The sequence below is a fragment of the Carcharhinus amblyrhynchos genome, chromosome 27 (genome assembly GCF_965287045.1).
Source record: "Carcharhinus amblyrhynchos chromosome 27, sCarAmb.v2.hapA, whole genome shotgun sequence".
Taxonomy (NCBI): domain Eukaryota; kingdom Metazoa; phylum Chordata; class Chondrichthyes; order Carcharhiniformes; family Carcharhinidae; genus Carcharhinus; species Carcharhinus amblyrhynchos.
In genome coordinates, this window is record NC_137350.1 from 3782062 (window position 1) to 3804457 (window position 22396).

At 43.8% G+C, this 22396-nt stretch overlaps 1 protein-coding gene across 1 annotated transcript in view; it reads right to left on the bottom strand.

The window, feature by feature from the left end:
- Positions 1 to 22396, bottom strand: part of tlk2 (tousled-like kinase 2) — a 159145-nt gene that overhangs the window by 111004 nt on the left and 25745 nt on the right. The window contains exon 2 of the mRNA XM_080213883.1: positions 7775 to 7857. Coding sequence (XP_080070009.1) covers positions 7775 to 7855 — 81 coding nt within the window. The 5' untranslated portion in view covers positions 7856 to 7857. The remainder of the gene's footprint in view (positions 1 to 7774; positions 7858 to 22396) is intronic.

Consider the following 22396-nt stretch of genomic DNA (forward strand, 5'->3'; position numbering starts at 1 on the left):
GCCACTTCTCCGCCCAGTCCTGCATCCTATCTATGTCCTGCTGCAACTTTTGCCATCCTTCCAGTCCATCCACAACACCACCGACCTTAGTGTCATCAGCGAACTTACTTACCCATCCCTCCACTTCCTCATCCAGGTCATTTATGAAAATGACAAACAACAAGGGTCCCAGAACAGATCCTTGAGGCACTCTGCTGGTGACTGACCTCCATTCAGAAAAAGCCCCATCCACAACCACTCTCTGCCTTCTGCAGGCAAGCCAATTCTGGATCCACAAGGCCAAAGGCCCTTGGATCCCATGCCCTCTCACCTTCTCAAGAAGTCTTGCATGGGGGACCTTATCAAACGCCCTGCTGAAGTCCATGTACACTACGTCCACGGCACTTCCTTCGTCAATGTGTTCAGTCACATTATCGAAGAACTCAACTAGGCTTGTAAGGCACGACCTGCCCTTGACAAATCCATGCTGACTATTCCTGATCATGTCAAACCTCTCCAAATGTTCGTAAATCTTGTCCCTCAGAAGCCTCTCCATCAGCTTACCAACCACTGAGGTCAGACTCACCGGTCGGTAATTTCCCGGGCTATCTCTGTTCCCTTTCTTGAAAATAGGAACTACATCCGCAATCCTCCAATCCTCCGGAACCTCTCCCGTCTCCATTGACGACGCAAAGATCATCGCCAGGGGCTCTGCAATCTCTTCCCTCGCCTCCCACAGTATCCTGGTTGATGTACTTTAGTTGATGTACTTTAATATTGGCTTTCTAACCCAACAATTCCATATTCCTGGAATTCCCCGGCAAACAAATATCAGAGTCCTGAATATACTCAATGAGTGAGAACCCGCTGCCCTCTGGGGCAGAGAATTCCAAAGATTCAGAGAGAAGAAATCTCTCCCAATCTCAGTCCTATGTCCCCTTATCCTGAGGCAATGTCCCCCCATTTTTGGGATTCTCAACCAAGTGAAAACAACTTTCCAGTACGTACCCTGTCAAGCTCTAAGAACTGTGATCACTTTTAATTCTTCTAAATTCCTGAGATTATAAGCACATTCTACTCAAGGGTACTTCTGGGGGGAGTGTGCTGCCTAATTCAATAGTTTCTTTCAGCATATGATAAGCATGGAGCAGGGACACTGACTGCAGCAACAAAGGTCCTGCTAAAGGGCACATTCTTCACTATTTACAAACAAGATGCTCTCCTTGATCAAAGTTCTGTCCTTGACCTTTGAAAACAAACAGCGGGGGAGAACTGGGACTATAATCTGGCTTACATTTTAGATTTGTGCTGTGTAGTGGAAATCTTGAATCAGCTAGAAATGAGTGACCAAGGTTCAGGTGGCCAGAGTAAACAGCAAACCTGATGAAGGTGTGCCTCACAATACACAACTTCAAAGATGAAAGACATTTCTTTACCCTACCCTATGAATTTTGAAGGGAGTACAAAGAACAAAGAAAATTACAGCACAGGAACAGGCCCTTTGACCTTCCAAGCCTGCACCGGCCATGCTGCCTGCCTGAACTCAAACCTCCTACCCTTCTGGGCCATATCCCTCTATTCCCATCCTATTCATATATTTGTCAAGATGCCCCTTAAAAGTCACTATCGTAACTATTTCCACTGCCTCCCCGGCAGCAAATTCCAGGCACCCACCACCTTCTGTTAAAAAAAAACTTGCCCCATAGTGTTCCTTTAAACCTTGCCCTTCGCACTTTAGATCTGTGCCCCTTTAATTGACTCTTCCACTCTGGGAAAAGGTTTCCGACTATGCATTCTGTCCATGCCTCTCATAATTTCATAGACTTCTATCAGGTCGCCCCTCAATCTCTGTAGTTCCAGTGAGAATAAACCGAGTTTCTCCAACCTCTCCTCGTAGCTAATGCCCTTCATACCAGGCAACACCCTGGTAAATCTTTTCTGTACCCTCTCCAAACTTTCCTTCCGGTAGTGTGGCGACCAGAATTGAAACTATATTCCAAGTGTGGCCTAATTGGTTCTATAAAGCTGCAATATGGCTTGCCAATTTTTAAACTCAATGCCCTGGCCATTGAAGACAAACATGCCGTATACCTTCTCGACTACCTTCTCCACCTGCGTTGTCACTTTCCGTGACCTGTGTACCTATACACTCAGGTCCCTCTGCCTATCAATACACTTAAGGGTTCTATTATTTACTGTATATTTCCTATCTGTATTAGACCTTCCAAAATGCATTACCTCACGTTTGTCTGGATTAAATTCCATCTGCCATCTCTCCGCCCAAGTCTCCAACCGATCTATATCCTGCAGTATCCTCTGACGGTCCTCATCACTATCCGCAAATCCACCAACCTTTGTGTCGTCTGCAAGCTTACTAATCAAACCAGTTACATTTTCCTCCAAATCATTTATCTATATTACAAGCAGCAAAAGTCCCAGCACTGATCCTTGAGGAACGCCACTATTCATAACCCTCCATTCAGAAAAGCACTCTTCCATTGCTACCCTTTGTCTTCTATGACCAAGTAAGAAGTCTCACAATACCAATTAAAATCCAACAGGTTTATCTGGTATCATAGGCCACAAGCTTTTGGAGCACTGCTCCTTCATCAGATGAGTGGGAGTTCTGTTCACAAACAGGGCAGATATAGACACAAACTCTATTTACAAGATAACGGTTGGAATGCGAGTCTTTACAGGTAATCAAGTCTTAAAGATATAGAAATGTGAGTGTAGAGAAGATTAAGCACAGGTTAAACAGATATGTATTGTCTCCAGCCAGGACAGTTAGTGAGATTTTGCAAGCCCAGGCAAGTAGTGGGGGTAGTGTGACATGAATCCAAGATCCTGTTTGAGGCCGTCCTCGTGTGTGCGGAACTTGGCTATCAGTTTCTGCTCAGCGACTCTACATCGTCATGTGTCGTGAAGGCTGCCTTGGAGAACGCTTATCCAAAGATCAGAGACCGAATGCCCTTGACTGCTGAAGTGTTCCCAAACAGGAAGAGAACACTCCTGCGAGGTGATTGTGGAGCGACATTCATTCATCTGTTGTTGTAGCATCTGTATGGCCTCCCCAATGTACCATGCCTTGGGACACCCTTTCCTACAGCATATCAGGTAGACAACGTTGGCTGACTTGCAAGGATGTGTACCGTGTACCTGGTGGATGGTGTTCTCACATGAGATGATGGCATCTGTGTCGATGATCCTGCACGTCTTGCAGAGGTTGCTGCGGCAGGGTTGTGTGGTGTTGTGGTCACTGTTCTCCTGAAGGCTGGGTAGCTTGCTGAGGACAATGGTCTGTTTGAGGTTGTGTAGTTGTTTGAAGGCAAGAAGTGGGGGTGTGGGGATGGCCTTGGCGAGAGGTTTGTCTTCATCAATGACATGTTGAAGGCTCTGGAGAAGATGTCATAGCTTGTCCGCTCCTGGCATTGAGAGAGTTCTTACTTGGTCCAGTCCAACGCTGGCACCTCCACTTCTACAACCGAGCCAGTTCTGTATCCATCTTGTCAGCTCACCTCTGATGCCGTGCAACTTCACCCTCTGTGCCAGTCTGCCATGAGGGACCTTGTCACAGGCCTCACTGAAGTCCATGTAGACAACATCCACTGCCCTACCCTCATCAATCATCTTCGTCACTTCCTCGAAAAACCCAATCAAGTTAGTGAGACACTTTCCCTTCACAAAACCATGTTGCCTCTTGCTAGTACATCCACTTATTTCCAAGTGGGAGTAAATCCTGTCTCAAAGAATCCTCTGCAATAATTTCCCTACCACTGACATGTATGCCCCTTGTTGGGCAAGGCGGACCAACAAACTTACAAGGTGCTCCTTACAAACTTAGCCCCATTCATGCCCCTAGCACTAAGTGAGTCCCAGTCAATATAGGAGAAGTTAAAATCTCCCACCGCAAAACCCTATTACTTTTACACTATGCCAAGATCTGCCTATATATCTGTACCTCTGTCTCCCGCTGGCAGTTGGGTGGCCTACAGTATACACCCTTCCTATTCTTGAGCTATGTGTTCATAGCTCCTTGAAAGTGGAGTCCCAGGTGGAGAGAGTGGTGAGGAAGGCATTCGGCATGCTTGGTTTCATCAGTCAGAACACTGAATACAGGAGTTGGAATGTCTTGTTGAAGTTGTACAAGACATTGGTATGACCACACTTGGAATACTGTGTACAATTCTGGTCACCCTATTATAGAAAGAATATTAGTAAACTAGAAAGAGTGCAGAAAAGATTTACCAGGATGCTACCAGGGCTTGATGGATTGAGTTATAATGAGAGGCTGGATAGACTGGGACTCTTTTCTCTGGAGCATAGGAGGCTGAGGGATGATCTTATAGAGGTCTGTAAAATAATGAGGGGCATTAGCTAGATAGTCAATAATCTTTTCCCAAAGGTAGGGGAGTCTAAAACTAGAGGGCATGGGTTTAAGGTGAGAGGGGAGAGATACAAAAGTGTCCAGAGGGGCAATTTTTTCACAGAGGGTGGTGAGTGTCTGGAACAAGCTGCCAGGGGTAGTCGCACAGGCGGGTACAATTTTGTCTTTTAAAAAGCATTTAGAAAGTTACATGGGTACGATGGGTATGAAGGGATATGGGCCAAATGCAAGCAATTGGGATTAGCTTAGGGATTTTAAAAAGGGCGGCATGGACAAGTTGGGCCGAAGGGCCTGCTTCCACGCTGTAAGCCTCTGACTCTACCGATATTGCCTTCCTGTATGAGCCCAAGATGTCCTCCTGAAGTAAAGTCTTGATATTCTCCTTAACCAGTAGTGCATCACCCCCACCCCTTTTAGATCCTCCTCTATCCCACTTGAAACATCTGTATCCTGGAATGTTAACCTGTCCTTCTCTTAACCAAGTCTCTGTAATGGCAACAACATAATCCAAGCTGTACGTTCATCTATCTTACCTGTTACACTTGAAACAAATGCACTTCACTTAGCTAAGGACTTAGCAATAATCAAAGCAAAGAATTTTTATGATAATTTCTGTTATTACAATCTTGTTGCACTGGATTCTGCCACTGGAGGCTCTTAATGGATTGTGCAAAGACTCTCAGTAATAGCCAAAACTGTAGTGCAATCTGTGAGTTGGTGATTGGCTCAGCCACTGGAATCCTCCTTCTTGAAAGCCCTTCTCCTTCTGCTCCACCTCTGTCCTGCAAACTCTCTTCAAATGTTATCTCTGCCAACCACATGTAATCGATCTGCAAATCTTTGCTTGGTGTGGAAATCCATTTGCTGTCACACCCATCGATAAATCTGTAAAGTGCCATGGGACATTTTGTTATACCTTCAATTGGTTCAGTTGCCTCTGAGGCATAAGGTTATATGTTCAACTCCCACTCCAGAGACGCGAGTACACAATGCAAACCGATACTGACAGTGCACCACGCCCTCTGTACTGTACTATGTGACGCATCATCTTTCAGATGAGATGGTAAATAAAACTGTTCCCACCTTTCCCAGCATTCCATGCTTGAATCCCTCCAATTAGATTTCCAATGTCGTTGCACCAAAACAACTTTCGTAAGTCCAAAACGACATCCTACATGAATGTGACAATGATCCTTCCTCATCCTTCTCGATCTGCCCACTGCCTTTGACCACACCATCTTCCTTTTACACCTCTACTGTTCAGCTGCACGGAACTGCTCTCACCTATTTCCATCCTTTTCTAATGGCAACAAAAGTATTACTTGCAATGACTTCTCTGCATCACGAACTCCAGTGTCAACCAGGGTCTATTCTCGGCCCCTTCCTATTTTTCACCTCAGTAAAAAAGGTAAAGGAAAAGTCACAGTAGTCCCAGGTGACCATAAGCTCCCTCCCCTTTGAAGGGGAGATCTGACACATTGAACCTGAGAATCACCACACCTCAGGCGAGGGGCAAGGTTGAGAAGGCAGGGCTCAGCCTTAGCCATTATGAATTGAACCCATGCTGTTGGCATTGCTCTACATCACGAACCAGCTGTCCAATGAACTGAGCTAACTGACTCCCCATCTATTCTCATGGAAATACTGCTCCTCAGCAACATCATCTAAAAAGCACCAGAGCTAGATTTTAAACTCAACTTTACCTCACATCGCCTCTCTCAACCCTTCCACTCTTATTATCAGACTGCTTGTCGCATATCCGGAACTGGATGAACATAAATTTCTCGTAATTATATATTGGGAAGATTGAAGCCACTGTTTTTGGCCCTTGCTGCAAACTTCAAGCCCTAGCTATGAATTCCACCCCTCTCCCTTTGCAACAGTCTGAGATTAAGCCTGTTTGATCACAACCTTGGGGTCACACTTGATCCCGAAATTAGCTTCGGCCTCACATTTGTGCCATTACTAAGACTGCCTATTTCCATCTCTGTAACAGCAACAGACTCTCCTCCAGTCTCAGTTCATGTGGGGCTAAATGCCCCAATCATGCCTTTATTACCTCTAGATTCAACTAATCCAAAAAGATCCTACTTGAGGCAACTCAAAATCTCTTCAGAGCATATACCATAGCTCATTCCCCTATCATCTGTGCTTACTGACAGACATTAGTTACCAATCAAGATATGTCTTGATTTTAAAATTCTCACCCTAATTTTTAAATCCCTCCATGGCCTTGCATTTCCCCATCTCTCTAATCGCCCACACCACAAATCAGACACTTGCACTCCTCTATTTCTGGCCTCTTTTGCATTCCCTGTTATAATTGTGCATTCAGCCACCTAGGGCCCGAACTCTAGGATTCCCTCCCATTTGTCCTCTGCCCCTGGGCCTTGCTGTCCTTCTTTAAGACACCCCTCCCCACCTATCTCCAATCTACATCACTGACCAAACTTTTGAGCATACAATCTAATATAACCTTACACAGTCTGGTGCTATATTTTGTTTTATTACACTCATTTGAAGCAACTTGGGATTGTCATTATACTAAAGACACAATACAAAGTTTGGTAGTTGCTATTAAATGGAGATCTCATCAACCCTTTGAGAAATCCATCAGAAGAACAAAAAAGAACATGTGACACAACTTCAAAGAGCAGCAGGAAATTCTCTCCAGTACTTTATCCCTCCACCAACATCACTCAAACATTCTCTGGTCATATGTCTCCTGGATGTTTTTTGGGAAACCTTACCATGTCAAATTGGCTCTTGCGTTTCCACAAATTACAACAGTGACCACACTCCAGAAGCAATTAATTTGCTGTGGGAGGGCTTGAAGTTGTAAATGCCACAATATAAATACAATAAATGCAAGTTTTATTCTTCTCTTTTACGTTTAAACAATTCCATTGCCTGTTACTCTTAACAGCTGAAGATATTGTCTCCTCTCAACATCCACTCAGCAGGGATTGCTGGAAAACAAGCAGGAACATGAACCTGACCAATCTTCCCTTACTGGCCCAAGGGTACAAAGATTAATTGGGGCTCCATGACTAACAAGTCAACTGAGCTCAGTTAATTTGGAACAGTTCAACGATTAAACATAGAAGTTCCCCCTGCCTGTGTGGGCAAGACACTCAAATTTGATTCATAAGGCAAACCAGGGTACTGGAATTTTGAATTCTGCTGTTACCGACTGTAGCATCAAGGAATCCAACAATCACTCCATGCATTTTAATTAGCCAAAAAGAAAATATTCATGTTACAAAACAAGCTAAGCTGGTGTTGTATACCAACAATATGAGGTAACTGTTCAGAAATTTAGAGCCCGTTTGTCACAACAGACTGTGTTTTTCTTTGAAGATGAATATAGTGTTATTAACATCTCATCCTGGCTATCAAACCTCTCACCTTGGTGACACCCATCCCAGTGAACCTTGCTTCCAGCAGCTCCTGTCGCCGTGGATCCAGACTGTGCAATTCTTCCATCATGTCTAGTGAAAAAGAAAACGTATAAAAATTCAGGTAACTGTGGTGTAAAACTCAACCGTGCACGAAAAGTCTAACTAAAGGCAAAACATCTTCATGCTTAGGCCTGTGTCTGCCCAGACAAGAAATTTCAACCCTCTCGTCATACTGGAGAGGAACTAGATGATATAAAAGTAACAAACAAGCATTAGAGTAAAAACTTCATACAAGTCCTCACCACTCACTTACAAAATCTAATTTCCTGCTATTGGCTTCTCCCATTATAAATTTCTATGCTCATTTTTTGTAACATAATGTAAATTGCCTATGTAAACTTGTCACACTAGTTCTGGGGCACTAATATCTCACTTCTGCATCTTCTAGTTGCTCAGTCACTGAAGACACTTTAATGCTCTGATTAACCATTTCTTCACTTCCAAATGTTTCTCAAGTTTTGCAAATTAGCTATAAACAGAATTTTACAAAACAGGATTAAAACTCGTGACTAAAATGGGAAACGAATTATGTCTGTGCACACTGATTCAATTAGGTCTCTCCATCCAATGACCACATATGACTTTGATTGCCCATGTGCAATATCACAGGGCCTTTATTTTTCTTTTCTTTGTCCTGTGGCCTCCATCTGTGCCAAAGGAAAAGGCAGTAAGACGTCTGACAACACCAGGTTCAACCGATTTATTTGACAGTAAACTCGCAAGCTTTCGGGGTTTGCCCCGGTTGGACTTAAACCTGGTGTTGTCAGACTTCTTACTGTGTTTACTCCAGTCCAACGCCGGCATCTCCACACCAAAGGAAAAGAGCAGAGTAAAAAGACTGGCTTGAAACAACACAGTCTTGAAACACCAGGACAGGGGCACTGAAGTGGCTGGACTAATGGACAAATGGCTCAACATCACACTGACCCATCTCACATCATCCAACCAGAACTGCAGCACTGTCCTATCATTCAAATCAGAGATTTACCAATAAATGTTTGGTGTTGTTTCTGCATTGACTCCTGATTCCAGGAAATGAAGTAGTTCGTGCATAGACAGGATGTTCAAACAATAATTAGCTGACACAAGCCAGCACAGAAGCATTAATTACCATAAATCTGATGTCACTGTCTGCACCAGTCACTAAGCTGGAAGCTAATGGACCTGATTATTGAAGGGCAATAGAGAGCACTGCCTACTTAAAATCAGGAGAATAGTATATTAGAGAAGGAGACGACCATTCAATCCTCAAATCTGTGCCAGCTCTTTCAAAGAGTTATTTATTTTCTTTATTATCACAAGTAGGTTTACATTAATAATGCAATGAAATTACAGTGAAAATCCCCTAGTCCTCACACTCTGGCACCCATTCAGGTACATTGGGGGAGAATGGTGCTGAGGGGAAACCGGAGCACCTGGAAGAAACCTACGCAGACATGGGGAGAATGTACAAACTCCACACAGACATTCACCCAAGCTGGGAATCGAACCCAGGTCTCTGGCGCCATGAGGCAGCAGTGTTAACTACTGTGCTGCCCAATTACTTCCACTGCCCCAGCTCTTGCCCCCATTCCTGAATTTTTTTTTTCTCCAAGTATTTAGCCAACTCCCTTCTGAATCTGTACCCTGTCAATCAATGTACCCCAAATCCCAATCACTTACTGTGTAAAGATGTTTTTTTCCCCTTCATTCTCTTGCCAATCATCTCAATTATCTTCCTTCACACAATTTAAGAAAATGAAAATATACCTGCAAGTCCTAGGTGCACCTCACAACTAAGATCTGCTTTAAAGGGCAAAAATCCTGCTTCAGGTAAGGCTAAATTACGAAGGCAAAAATGCTTTAAAGCAATACATCATCTGTCAGAACAAAGATTTACCTATCATGTGAACTGCCTCACACTTTGAATTTAAATAAGGTCAACATCTAAACCAGGAAAATGATCCTGATCCTGAAATATATCACTGTTCCTTTGTTGTCACTGGGTCAAAAGAACACTACCTCACATTCAACTTATTCAAATTCTTAGAACTCTCTCACTGACAGCACCATGGATATACCTTCACCAAATGGACTGCAGTATCCAAGATGGCTGCTGAGGAGAAATTAAAGATGGGCAATAAATGATGGCCTTGCTGGTGACATTCAGATCAACGAATAAAACACCTGAGAGCGACATATCACGACAGCCATGAAATAAGTGATTACACATCGTTGAAGGTGTTGTCTTTTGGATTTGAACCAACCCCCAATTTGAGAACCCATCTGCCCTTTCAGATGGGTTTACAAAGCTCCAAAGGACTACCTGAACCCTAGTTCTCCTGGTACCTCGGTCAACATTTATCCCTCACTAAAAACAGATTATGTCATTCATTGTATGGCTAAGCACGAATGGTTTGCAGGCTTACTTGAAAATTAACTGATTTTCTAACGTCTAAAAGACACGAGTTTAATTTCTTTCCACCTAACAAATGCAATGCTGCTTCTGTACCTCGGTTCTTTAGAAGGCAAATCCTGAAAGAAAGGTCAGCTCCAAGTGAAAGAACACCATCCATCATTTCACAGTGTAGGAGAAACCCCAAAACACATTTGCAAAATGGCTGATGATATTGCAATTTCTATGCACAAACACAAGTTCTCAAGCAGCAAATGATCAAGGGGCTTCCTCCTAAATTTTCGCCATTCCCTGAATTTAATTAAATTATGAATGGGAAACAGAATCAAATTTTACCATATAGTTTTATCACACCGTTTGCGTTCCGTCACCTTTTCTGGTTCTGTGCAGTTTCTCATCAGTATGGCTGATTGGCCGACACTTAATCACCTATTTCATTTTCCTGTGCTACTGTACCTCTTCTCTTCCAAGCACCACAGAAAATATCCCTGGATTCAAATTTAGATCCTGCTTTCCCCTGCCTCCCCGTTTTAATCATCCAGACACATTTAGGGATTTGAGCAAAGAGGCAGGAAAGAAAACCCGTGAGAAAGCTAACCAAGCATGTGTTCATTGATGCCATATCCAGATTGCTTAGAAGAAACCATACAGCAATCTGGGAGGCACAAACAAGTGATTAGGGCTAATGAGAAATAGCAAGTGGAACACAAGGGAAGCGAAAAAAGACCGAGTACAGAATTAAGTGAACAGGATTGCATAACTTGAGGAATTCTGGTAGCACCTGCCCACTCAGTAGAGCTACCCTCTGAACCTGAAGAGTTGTCTGGGGTTATGTGACCAATTCTGATGATAGCACCGCAGCTAGCATATACGGTTCATGGGGTAACAGTAGTGGTCAATTTTTGCGGAGACTGTGGAGCATCAAGTTTGTAAACAGTTTGGTTCAGACCAAGACAATGGTAGAATAGATTGCGACTTGTATCCAAAATTTAATTTTGAGTAATAGAACATAGAACATTACAGCGCAGAACAGGCCCTTCGGCCCACGATGTTGCGCCGACCAGTTAAAAAAAAACAACAACGACCCACTAACCTAAACCAATCCCTTTTCATCCATAAACCTGTCCACAGACCTCTTAAACGCCCCCAAACTAGGCGCATTTACAACTGCAGCAGGCAGGGCATTCCAATCCCTCACCACCCTCTGGGTAAAGAACCTACCCCTGACATCTGTCCTATAACTACCCCCCCTTAGTTATATGGAGTGGACATGATCGAGATAGGTGTCATCAGTTGGATGCTGATCCCGTGCTTTTGTAATTCATTCATGAGATGTGGCCTTCATTAACAAGGCCAATGTTTATTGTCCATGCCAAGGAGTCCCAAGGTGGCAACGGTGGGCCTTTTTCTGAACCTCTGCAGTATTTTGATGCAAGTGAGTGGCTTACTCAACCACTTCTGGAGGCAACCACAATGATGGAGCACTGGAATCACTTATGGACCAGACTAGATAAGAATGATAGGTTTCCTCCTCTTTAAAAAGAGGACATTAATGAACCAGTTAGATTTGGACAGCTTATGGTCTCACTTGTTAAAACCAATTTTTGTTTTTTCTTCCAGATTTTAATTGAAATTCAAGTTCATGGTGGTATTTGACCTATCTTGAGAGTTAATAGTTGAATAGCATAACCAGTACATTATCATGCAGAAGAAAAAGCGGTAAGCGTGTTTCGGTGGGTTGGAGGGTATAACCTAAGGATAAATTCTTCAGTGACCTGCACGCTGACCAGAGGAAGAAATCATTACTAGACGTATTCTGGATGCAATCAGATAGGCAAGGACAGAATTGATCAAAGGAAGCACAGCACAGTGGCACACTGGTTAGCACTGCTGCCTCACAAAGCCAGGGACCTGGGTTCAATTCCAGCCTTGGGTCTGTGTAGAGTTTGCGTGCTGTCCCCATGTGCTTCTCTCAGGTGTCCTGGTTTCCTCCCACAGTCCCAGATGTGCAGGTTAGGTTGATTTGCCATGCTAAATTGCCCCTTAGTGTCAGGGGGATTAGCAAGGTAAATACGTGGGGTTACAGGGAGGGGGCCTGGATGGGATTGTTGTTGGTGCAGGCTCTGCACTGTAAGGATTCTATGATTCCACGTCCCACTGAAGTAAGCAACAGGAGATTCACTTTCGGGGAGCATCTTTTAACTACGTTAAAAGCTGCAAAGATGCTGATAAGCGTGAATATCCTATGGTACAGTCACAGATTAACTTTTAGGATTTTATTTAGGACTATTTTACATACAACCATACAAAATATGAGCTGAAGTAGGCCATTTACCCCTTGAGCTTGCCCTGCCAATTCAATAAGATCATGGCTGATCAGTTTGTGTTTCGAATTTCACATTACCACCGATCCCCACTTACTTTTGATTCCATTGCCCAACAGAAATCTATCTACCTTAAAAATATTCAGTTACCCTGCTTCCACTGCCTTCTGAGGCAGAGAGCTCTAAAGACTCATAGCCCTTATGAGAAAAAAGTTTTTATCTCTGATCTATAAAACTGTATCCCTTGGATACAGGGTGCTGGACTCACCCATAACACATTATTTCCATGTCTACCTTTTCAGTACCATTCAGGAACTTTTATATTTCAACCAAGTCACCCCTCACCCTTCTAAACGTCAGTGGAAACAAGCCCAGCCTCTCCAACCTATCCTTGTAGGACAACCCACTCATTCCAGATATCAATCTAGTAAGTCTCCTCTGAACTGCCGCGAACGCATTTACAATCTTCCTTAAATAAGGAGACCTAAACCGCACAAAATATCTGAGGTGCAGTCTCACTAATTCCCCGTATAAGTGAAACACAATGTCCTTACTTTCATGTTGAATTCCTCTCACCTTGATGCCAAACGATGGACAAAACCCCAAAAACACCTGCTGGAAAATAGTCCAGAAGAGCCGAGATAAATGAAATCTTTGTTAAAAATGGGTTGGTAGTTTGGAAATACAGAGGAATCGAAGATTCTTTTCAAATTAAAGCAAGTGATGACATTAGCCTGAAGAGAGAGAAGGCCTGTACCTCAGCTAGTGTGCAAACCAGCAAGGAAAGCAACTGATCAATAACTTAATTCAATTGGGAGTAGGAGATGGGTCTGATGAGTACAATGAATTCATGGGGTTGAGTTGGACATTGAGATTGGGCCTGGGGGCAGGAAGCCCACGTTTGGTTTAATGGACAAGGTAGGTGTGGACAAGTTGAATGGTGGCAGTGAGGGGCTTCTAGAAGATGGTCAGTATTGAAGAAAATGTTACCTTCATTTCTGAGGAGATCCTAGTAGTGGGTGGCTTTGGCAAGAGAGTGAAGCCTGGGGAGTTTGATAAGGATGTTCAAGATCTAGTGATGGATCACTAAACCAGCTTGCCAGATGTATCCAAGTCTGTGTCTATTGTACACTGGAGTAAAGACTGAGACCATACAAGGGAAAATGAGCAAGATGGGACATTGTAAAAAAAAGTGTTTCATTGAGTCTACAGCACAAAACATAGGTCAACCAGCCAATGGTCCAACTCTCTGTTTAATACACTCCACACCTCCTATCCCTCCCTGCTCCTATGTTTGTCATCAAAACACTAAACCTCCCCATAAAGGTGTCAACGCTTTTTGCTTAAATCACTCCATCTAACAGAGAGCGCCACATTCTACCCACATGGGGCGGCACAGTAGCACAGTGGTTAGCACTGCTGCTTCACAACTCCAGGGACCTGGGTTCGATTCCCGGCTCGGGTCACTGTCTGTGTGGAGTTTGCACATTCTCCTCGTGTCTGCGTGGGTTTCCTCCGGATGCTCCGGTTTCCTCCCACAGTCCAAAGATGTGTGGGTTAGGTTGATTGGCTATGCTAAGAAACTGCCCCCTAGTGTCCTGGGATGTGTAAATTAGAGGGATTAGTGGGTATAATATGTAAGTATATGGGGGTAGTGCCTGGGTGGGATTGTGTTCGGTGCAGGCTCGATGGGCCGAAGGGCCTCTTTCTGCACTGTAGGGTTCTATTATTCTCCCTAGTCTCTCTAACTACATTTTTCTGGAGTGGTTATCTTGTCTGCAGAGTCCCTTGTTCTGATCTCGCATTTGGAAAGAGCTTCTTGAACTGAAACCACATGTCATCTGGGAGGAATTTCTTTAGAATGGTGAAAACTGGAGCAGCACAGTGATTTGCACTGCTGCCTCAATGCCAGGGACCTGAGGTCAATTCCAGCCTTGGGTGACTATGTGGAGTTTGCATGTTCTCCCACTCTTGGTCCAAGGATGTGTGGGTTAGGTTGATTTGGCCATGTGAAATGGCTCCTCAGTGTCAGGGGATTTGCAGGGTAAATACGTGGGGTTACAGGATTGTTGTCAGCGCTCAACGGGCTGAATAGCCTCCTTCTGCACTATAGGGATTCTATGAATACGGAACTTTGCAGATTGGAATACCCTATTTTAGACTTCAGGCCAGACAGGCTTTTAAAAGACACAAACAAATTTGTTTGTAACTACAGCAAGTGATGCATAAACGACCAGTGTTAGATACAACATTTTCTATACAATCTGGTCTCTGGTGCATGCCCTTTACACATGCAAAACAATCTTGCAAGGAAAAGCTAGTCATTAATCTGGAATCTAAAACTTACAAGTCATTACAATTCCCCTCTGAATAACTTCAGGATATTACAAGCAGCTACAATTACTTGGGTTTGTCTAATTAGACCACTTTCCCCACAGGAATCACCCGAGCAGTGGTCTTTAAAAGAACAGTTTGGGTTAAGTAGTTAATGGTCACATCTGTGCTCCAGGCAGCAAAGGAGCAATGCCACTGGAGATCCACTCGCATAATCAAAATCATCCTCAGTGACAGCAAACCAATGAGCAAAAGGGAGGAACTACAACCCTCTGTAACAATTCTGCACGCTCCCAGCTCACTTCTGGATCGCTTCCCCTCAGCCTTATTTGTTTGGTACGTCACCAAAACATGACAATCCCTCCCATTTATTTTGTTATTCATTTTTTTTACTGTCCCCGTCCATCAATATACAATGGTAGAACATGCTGTAAATTTGCTTCACGTTGCCATGACTATATCTATATCACAAATCCAAATGCCTATGTTCTATGATAATTCCTCTATCAGAGAATGATATTGGTACCAGATTAAATTCCCCATCCACTAAAATCACCAGCCCAAGCTTGCCAAATGAAAAGTTAACACTTCAAAGCTCTCAATGCCCTCAATTCTCTCCCTTCCTCCTCTCCTGAAAGTCATCATTCACCCTCGGCTAGTCTGCAACAAATCCAGTCACAGGTGATATCATAACCTTTATTCTGCCTGATCAGAGTTCACAGCTCTTGGGGAAAGTGCTCTCTAATTATGTGGAAAATAACTCCCCTCTTCACTGATCCAATAGGAACGCTCCCACAACAGAGATGATCAGTTCATTCAAGTACAGAACAGAGAGGTTGTGTGCAACCTTGGCCTGTTCTTGGCAACTTGATCAGAAGGGCATTGTGAGGATTTGCTCAACAGCTCCAACTTCTCGTGAGACTTGGCTTCAAAATCATATTTGCACTGAAACAAACACTGGGGTGGCACGATGGCACAGTGGTTAGCACTGCTGCTTCACAGCGCTAGGGACCCAGGTTCAATTCCTGGCTAGGGTCATTGTCTGTGTGGAGTTTGCATGTTCTCCCCGTGTCTGCATGGATTTCCTCTGGGTACTCCGGTTTCCTCCCACATTCTGAAAGATGTGTTGGTTGGGTACGTTGACCCGAACAGGCACCAGAGTGTGGTGACTAGGGAAATTTCACAGTAACTTCATTGCAGTGTTAATGTAAGCCTTACTTGTGATTAATAACTAAACTTTACTGAATGACAACAAAAAGCTCGAAAGCTCTGTACATATTAAGGAAGACTGATTACAAGTTAAAATTGCTGGACTCAGCTTTGGCTTTCATAAGACAAAGCAGTTATTGATTACCACCCAATTACTTTCTGAAGTTATTAAGTCAATAACCTCCCCATGACATTTCCGTATTAACAGCCAGAACAATAGATAGACTACCAAAATGATTAAGTTGTTTTATAGAATCCCAGAACCTCTACAATGCAGGAGACTGCCACTCAGCCCATCGAGCCTGCACCAACAACAATCCCACCCAGGCCCTAACCCCGCAACCCCATGTATTTACCCTGCTAATCCCCCTGACACTAAGCAGCGGATTAGCACGGCCAATCCACCTAACCTGCACATCTTTGGACTGGGGGGGGCGGTGGTGGTGGAAACAGAGCACCTGGAGGAAATCAACGCAGCTGCAGGAGAATGTGCAAACTCCACAGACAGTGACCCACCAAGGCTGGAATCGAATCGAAGTCCCGGGCGCTGTAAGATTTGAAGGCGATGACTCTGAAGCACAAAGCATTCCACAAGAGAAAAGAAGGATGCATTTCTTACTGGACATCACAAAGTGTGCATCTCTGCTTTCCCTTCCCCCAACATTCAGAGGAACATTAATAGACATCTCCAGATATTTACCACAGAGATACTCTCTAATCCATGTGTTTATATTACACAAAGGAATTTTGAATTGGTTACTACTGATTTTTATCTCAGCACATTCCTTTAATTCCAGTCATGGAGCTGCTTTTAGAATATTAGAACAGCATTTTACATACTAAATCAGTTGATTTAAACAGCACCTTATCAAGCCATCATATCATCCAAAAGCCCTTGGGAATGCAAACTACATTCACAGTACAAGAACATTTGATATTTCTATTATTGTGCAGCTGCTGCCTTTATCTTGAAACTATTATACTCATTTTGATCTCAGTATAATAGATAAATTGAGAAGTGTAAAATGAGGAGGGGGCTCCAAGGCTGATTATTCATTTGCTTATCTCACTCAACAAATATAGATCACGTCAGATGTGCTGTCCAGGAATAAAGTTGGACTCTCAATGCTCTATGTAGCTTAGTTTGTAAATGTACCGCCCAGGAATTTCCGGGGGCGACAAAAATCTCAAATGGAAAAGCATTTATGATACAATCAAAAGGTTATGTATTTCTCGCTTAGATAGTGACCAACCTGAATTAGGAAATCTGTGCAGAACGGACTGCAAAAACGGCACTCATCATTTTTGCATTGATGAATTTGAACAGATTTTTTTTAACATTAGAGCCTTACAAAAAAGACTACTATCAACTCCAATGAACAACAAAAAGGAATAATGTTTGAGGTCAGGCTGTGTGGATTAAGTTTGCATTCCCTCAAGCACAGAGGTTGAAGGGGTGATCCAAATGGCGTATTTAGGATTGAAGGATTTAATAGGGTAGATAGAGAGGAGCTCTTTCTTCTAGGTCAAGCTCGAGGTTTACCAGGCAGCAGTAGTCTCCATGCTTCAGAGACTTGCACAACCTACAGCAACCACTTCAAAGTACCTAATGAGCTACCACCACCAGTGCCTTCACAAGAAATCCACTGGCAAGGAGGGCAGTCCAACAGCAGCACTCTCAAGCTAGCCTGCCCAGCAGAGATGCTGACCATTCTAAACCAGCAGAGTGGGTCATCTCACATAAGAACATAAGAAACTTAAGAAATAGGAGCAGGAGTAGGCCATCTAGCCCTTCAAGCCTGCCCCGCCATTCAATAAGATCATAGCTGATCTGTCGTGGCTCAGTTCCACTTTCCCGTCCTCTCCCCACAACCCTTAATCCCCTTGCCTATCAAAAACCTATCAACCCGCGTCTTAAATATATTTAGCGAGGCAGCCTCCACCACTTCAACGGGCAGAGAATTCCAGAGATTCACCACCCTTTGAGTGAAGAAGTTCCTCCTCAACTCCGTTCTAAACCGCCCCCCCTTTATCTTGAGGCTCTGCCCCCTAGTCCTACTGTCCTTTCTGAGCGGGAAGAGTCTCTCCACCTCTATCCTATCCATCCCATTCATCATCTTATATGTCTCAATGAGATCTCCCCTCATTCTTCTAAACTCCAACGAGTACAAGCCTAGTTTATTCAGCCTCTCCTGATAGTTCAACCCCCTCAACTCCGGTATCAGCCTAGTAATCCCATTCGCCTTCCTGACCATCTACTGCACCTGCAAGCTGGGTTTTTGCGACTCATGCACAAGGACCCCGAGGTCCCTCTGCACCGTCGCCTGCTGCAGTTTTTCGCCCCGTAAGTAATAGTCCTTCCTACCATTATTCCTACCAAAGTGGACCACCTCACACTTGCCAACATTAAATTCCATTTGCCATTTCCTGGCCCATTCACCCAGCCTATCTAGATCCTTCCGCAGACTCTCCACACCCTCCGCACAATTTGCCGTTCCCCCAATCTTGGTGTCATCAGCAAATTTCGACACCCTACACTCGGTTCCCTCCTCCAGATTATCTACATAAATGGTAAAAAGCTGAGGCATAGCGAGGGGGATTGAATATAAAAGTAGGGAGGTCTTGCTGCAGCTGTATAGGGCATTGGTGAGGCCGCAGCTGGAGTACTGTGTGCAGTTTTGGGCGCCGCACCTGCGCAAAGATATTTTGGCCTTGGAGGGAGTGCAGAGGAGGTTTACTAGGCTGATACCGGAGTTGAGGGGGTTGAGCTATGAGGAGAGGCTGAATAAACTAGGCTTGTACTCGTTAGAGTTTAGAAGAATGAGGGGAGATCTCATTGAGACATATAAGATGATGAATGGGATGGATAGGATAGAGGTGGAGAGACTCTTCCCACTCAAAAAAGACAGTAGGACTAGGGGGCACAGCCTCAAGATAAAGGGGGGGGGCGGTTTAGAACGGAGTTGAGGAGGAACTTCTTCACTCAAAGGGTGGTGAATCTCTGGAATTCTCTGCCCGTTGAAGTGGTGGAGGCTGCCTCGCTAAATATTTTTAAGACGCGGGTTGATGGGTTTTTGATAAGAGAGGGGATTAAGGGTTATGGGGAGAGGGCGGGAAGGTGGAACTGAGCCACGACAGATCAGCCATGATCTTATTGAATGGCGGGGCAGGCTCGAAGGGCTAGATGGCCTACTCCTGCTCCTATTTCTTATGTTCTTATGTTAAACCTCCTCTGCACTCCGTCCAAGGCCACTTGTACACCTGACATCAGATGGCTGGAGCAACAGTTCATCATGGAACACAGTAGTGATAGGAAATATCCAGGACAGCATAAATGCTCAAAAGCATCTCTGAAAGAGGCTAAATTCACTCATTAACCCATGGGAGACCCTGGCAGTGATCAGCCAAAGGGAGAAGGCTCATCTGGGGAGGCACTAAACACTGAAACTCTTCATCAGGGAAGTACAGAGGCACAGATGTGGCATTGGAAGGAGCGCACAAACTTCCCATCCCAAATAATCCATCGATACGGTCATTCAAACACCACTTGCCCTGCATGCAGCAGAGGCTGCAGATTATGCATCAGACTCATCAGCCATCTCAGAGCCCACTGAATTGGAGTGGAAGCAAGTCATCGTCAATCCTAAGGACTATCCAAGAAACATTGATTTCTCTGAGTGCAAGAATCCAGGTCAAGAGAACATAAAATTAGAGCTCGGCCATCCAGGGGTGATAATTAGGAGGCACTTTTTCAGAAAAACGTTGAAAATTGGACCATCTCTCCACAAACAAATAAAAAGCTGGTGGGGTCAATTAAAATTTAAAATTGGAGATTGATAGGTTTTTGTTAGACAAAGATATTGATCTTTTGCCTGAAATTTAGACTTTGATATTGTTTCTGTCTGGTCTGGTACCAGGGACCTTTGACATGTTAGACAAGCATGATAACCACTACACTGTAGAAACACTCCAAAAGCTCCCCAACGCTTCTCTTAAACAGATCAGATGTCAAGCCAAATGATCGAGGCACCACTGAAATTCAAACTCAAGATCCCATTTATTAGCCAGGTGCTTTAAGCAACTAAGACAAGGCACTGACTAAACACACCTGGACTGCCAGCGCAACTACTAAGCTCCCCGTCAGGGAATTGAACCCCAGTGCCCTGCATGACAGGCAGGGATACGAACCACTATTCTAATGAGGAACTCCGACATGAAACTTAGGCACTTGGTTCCATGGACTTGGATTTCAACCAACAACGCTGACTCAGAGTGCGAGTGCTACCCACTGAGCCACAGCTCACACTAAAGTCAATACATAAAACCAACAAACTGCGATGGCCAGAAATCAACCCCAGGTCAACCACTTGGAAGGCAGCTATGCTCACCACTAGTCTTAAAGAAGCTAGGAGCTGAATGGAGATAAGCTAGAAATCAGCCATGATCTAACTGAATGGCAAAACAAGCTCTCGGGGTTGAACAGCCACCGCACATAAGGATTTAAGACACCTGGGCTTTTACAGATAGTTTAATATAGCAAAAACATGGTGGCACAGTGGTTAGCACTGCTGCCTTATTGTGCCACGAACCTGGGTTCAATTCCTGGCTTGGGTTCTTCCTGTGTCTGCATGGGTTTCCTCTGGGTGCTCTGGTTTCTCCTCTCAGTCCAAAGATGTACTGGTTAGGTGGATCAGCCATGTTAAATTACCCAATGTCAGGGATACTAGCTAGGATACATACATGGAGTTATGGGGATAGAGCTTGGGTGGGATTGCGGTCAGTGCAGACTCGATGGGCTGAATGGCCTCCTTCTGCACTGTAGGATTCTATGATCACAGTCTGAATGCTACAAAATCAGCTAATCCACGAAGGAATGGCTGTGTCAAGCAATAAAAACTACACACAGAAAATCTATTGTATTCTCAGCTGGTAAGTAGGAACGAACGGTGTCAAAATGGATTGGAACATGATGCTTAGTTTGGTCAGACACATGATATTCTTCGTTAATTCAACCTCAATCAACGTGAACAATGGGTGTGCCTGCATTTCAGAAAAATTACATTGGATTTATTTAATGGAGTAATATTGATCAGTGAGGATTTATTTACTGGAGCGACATTTGACCAGTAACAGGACAGGTTTTTTTATTGCGTTGCGAGGAAGGCAGAGGTAGAAAACTAGTCCTTAATTTGAAACAACAAACTCACGAGCACAATGAAGCAGTTTCTTTTCCTCTTGTCCAATAGTGAAGGTGCAAGAGCTCTTTGTAAATGAATACCTTGAGGACGTTGACCCTTATTTAAAATGCAAATAAGTCAGATTCCTTCCCAACAAAAATCCAGTTGCAAGTCAAACCTTTCCTAATCACTACTGTTCAAGATCTATGGTATTGCATGTAAAATTGGAATCTGTTAATAAAGCTTTGCAATCATCATTTCGGCTAACTTTTTAAACGACACAATGATTGCAGGATGGAGTCAATTCACAAAGTATTCTGCAGCAGAAACTATAACAAGCTCAGTTCATATGTGTTCTTGGCCTGAAGATTTAACAGCAATATAAAGCGAAGCTATTTTAGGGTCTTCATTGCTTCCAATACAAGTACTCGGCTTCTATTTTTAGGCACACAAGTCTGAAGAATTTCTAGAAGCAGACTTTGTGTCAATGGATGGTGGACGAGTCCCACATTACACTGCCCTTACATTTATCTTTGTGTTACTTCCAGTGGACTAGAAGGCCAATCCATCACTTTCACATGGTTACAAAGAGTAACCAAAACATAAGGTGGGACAGAGCAAGGTCATTGAATTCACCCACACACACACACACCATTTTGGTAGTGATAGGGAGCAAGCTGAAACAGTATTCTTTGTGCTTGTACAAGGATGAACATTGTGAGCAGTTCCCAAGGAAATACAGAACACACTGATTTTATTTACTGCATTTCATCTAGAAACTAAAAGGCTGCAGTCTCCTAGCTTGCTGTCAGTTCAGCAGCTACTGGACAAAATCTAGACAGCAACATCCAATAAATGATGAAAATAAGTGGGTGGGAACCGCACTACAAGTCCACCCAAATAGCTTTTGAACCCTTACAGATAACAGAATCATGATTTGTTGAGTGAAAGGACGGGGGGTGGGGGGCAGGGATGAAATCTGATCTTGTACCTTGCGTCAGTTGTTGATCAATAGTCACAGGATTCAACTGTTGTTGTTATTTTCATGCCACTTGTAATCTTTTACACTATTTTTAAACTTCTCTTTTCCTAGTTAACTTGCCAATTTGAAACCTCTACCTGAACATGCC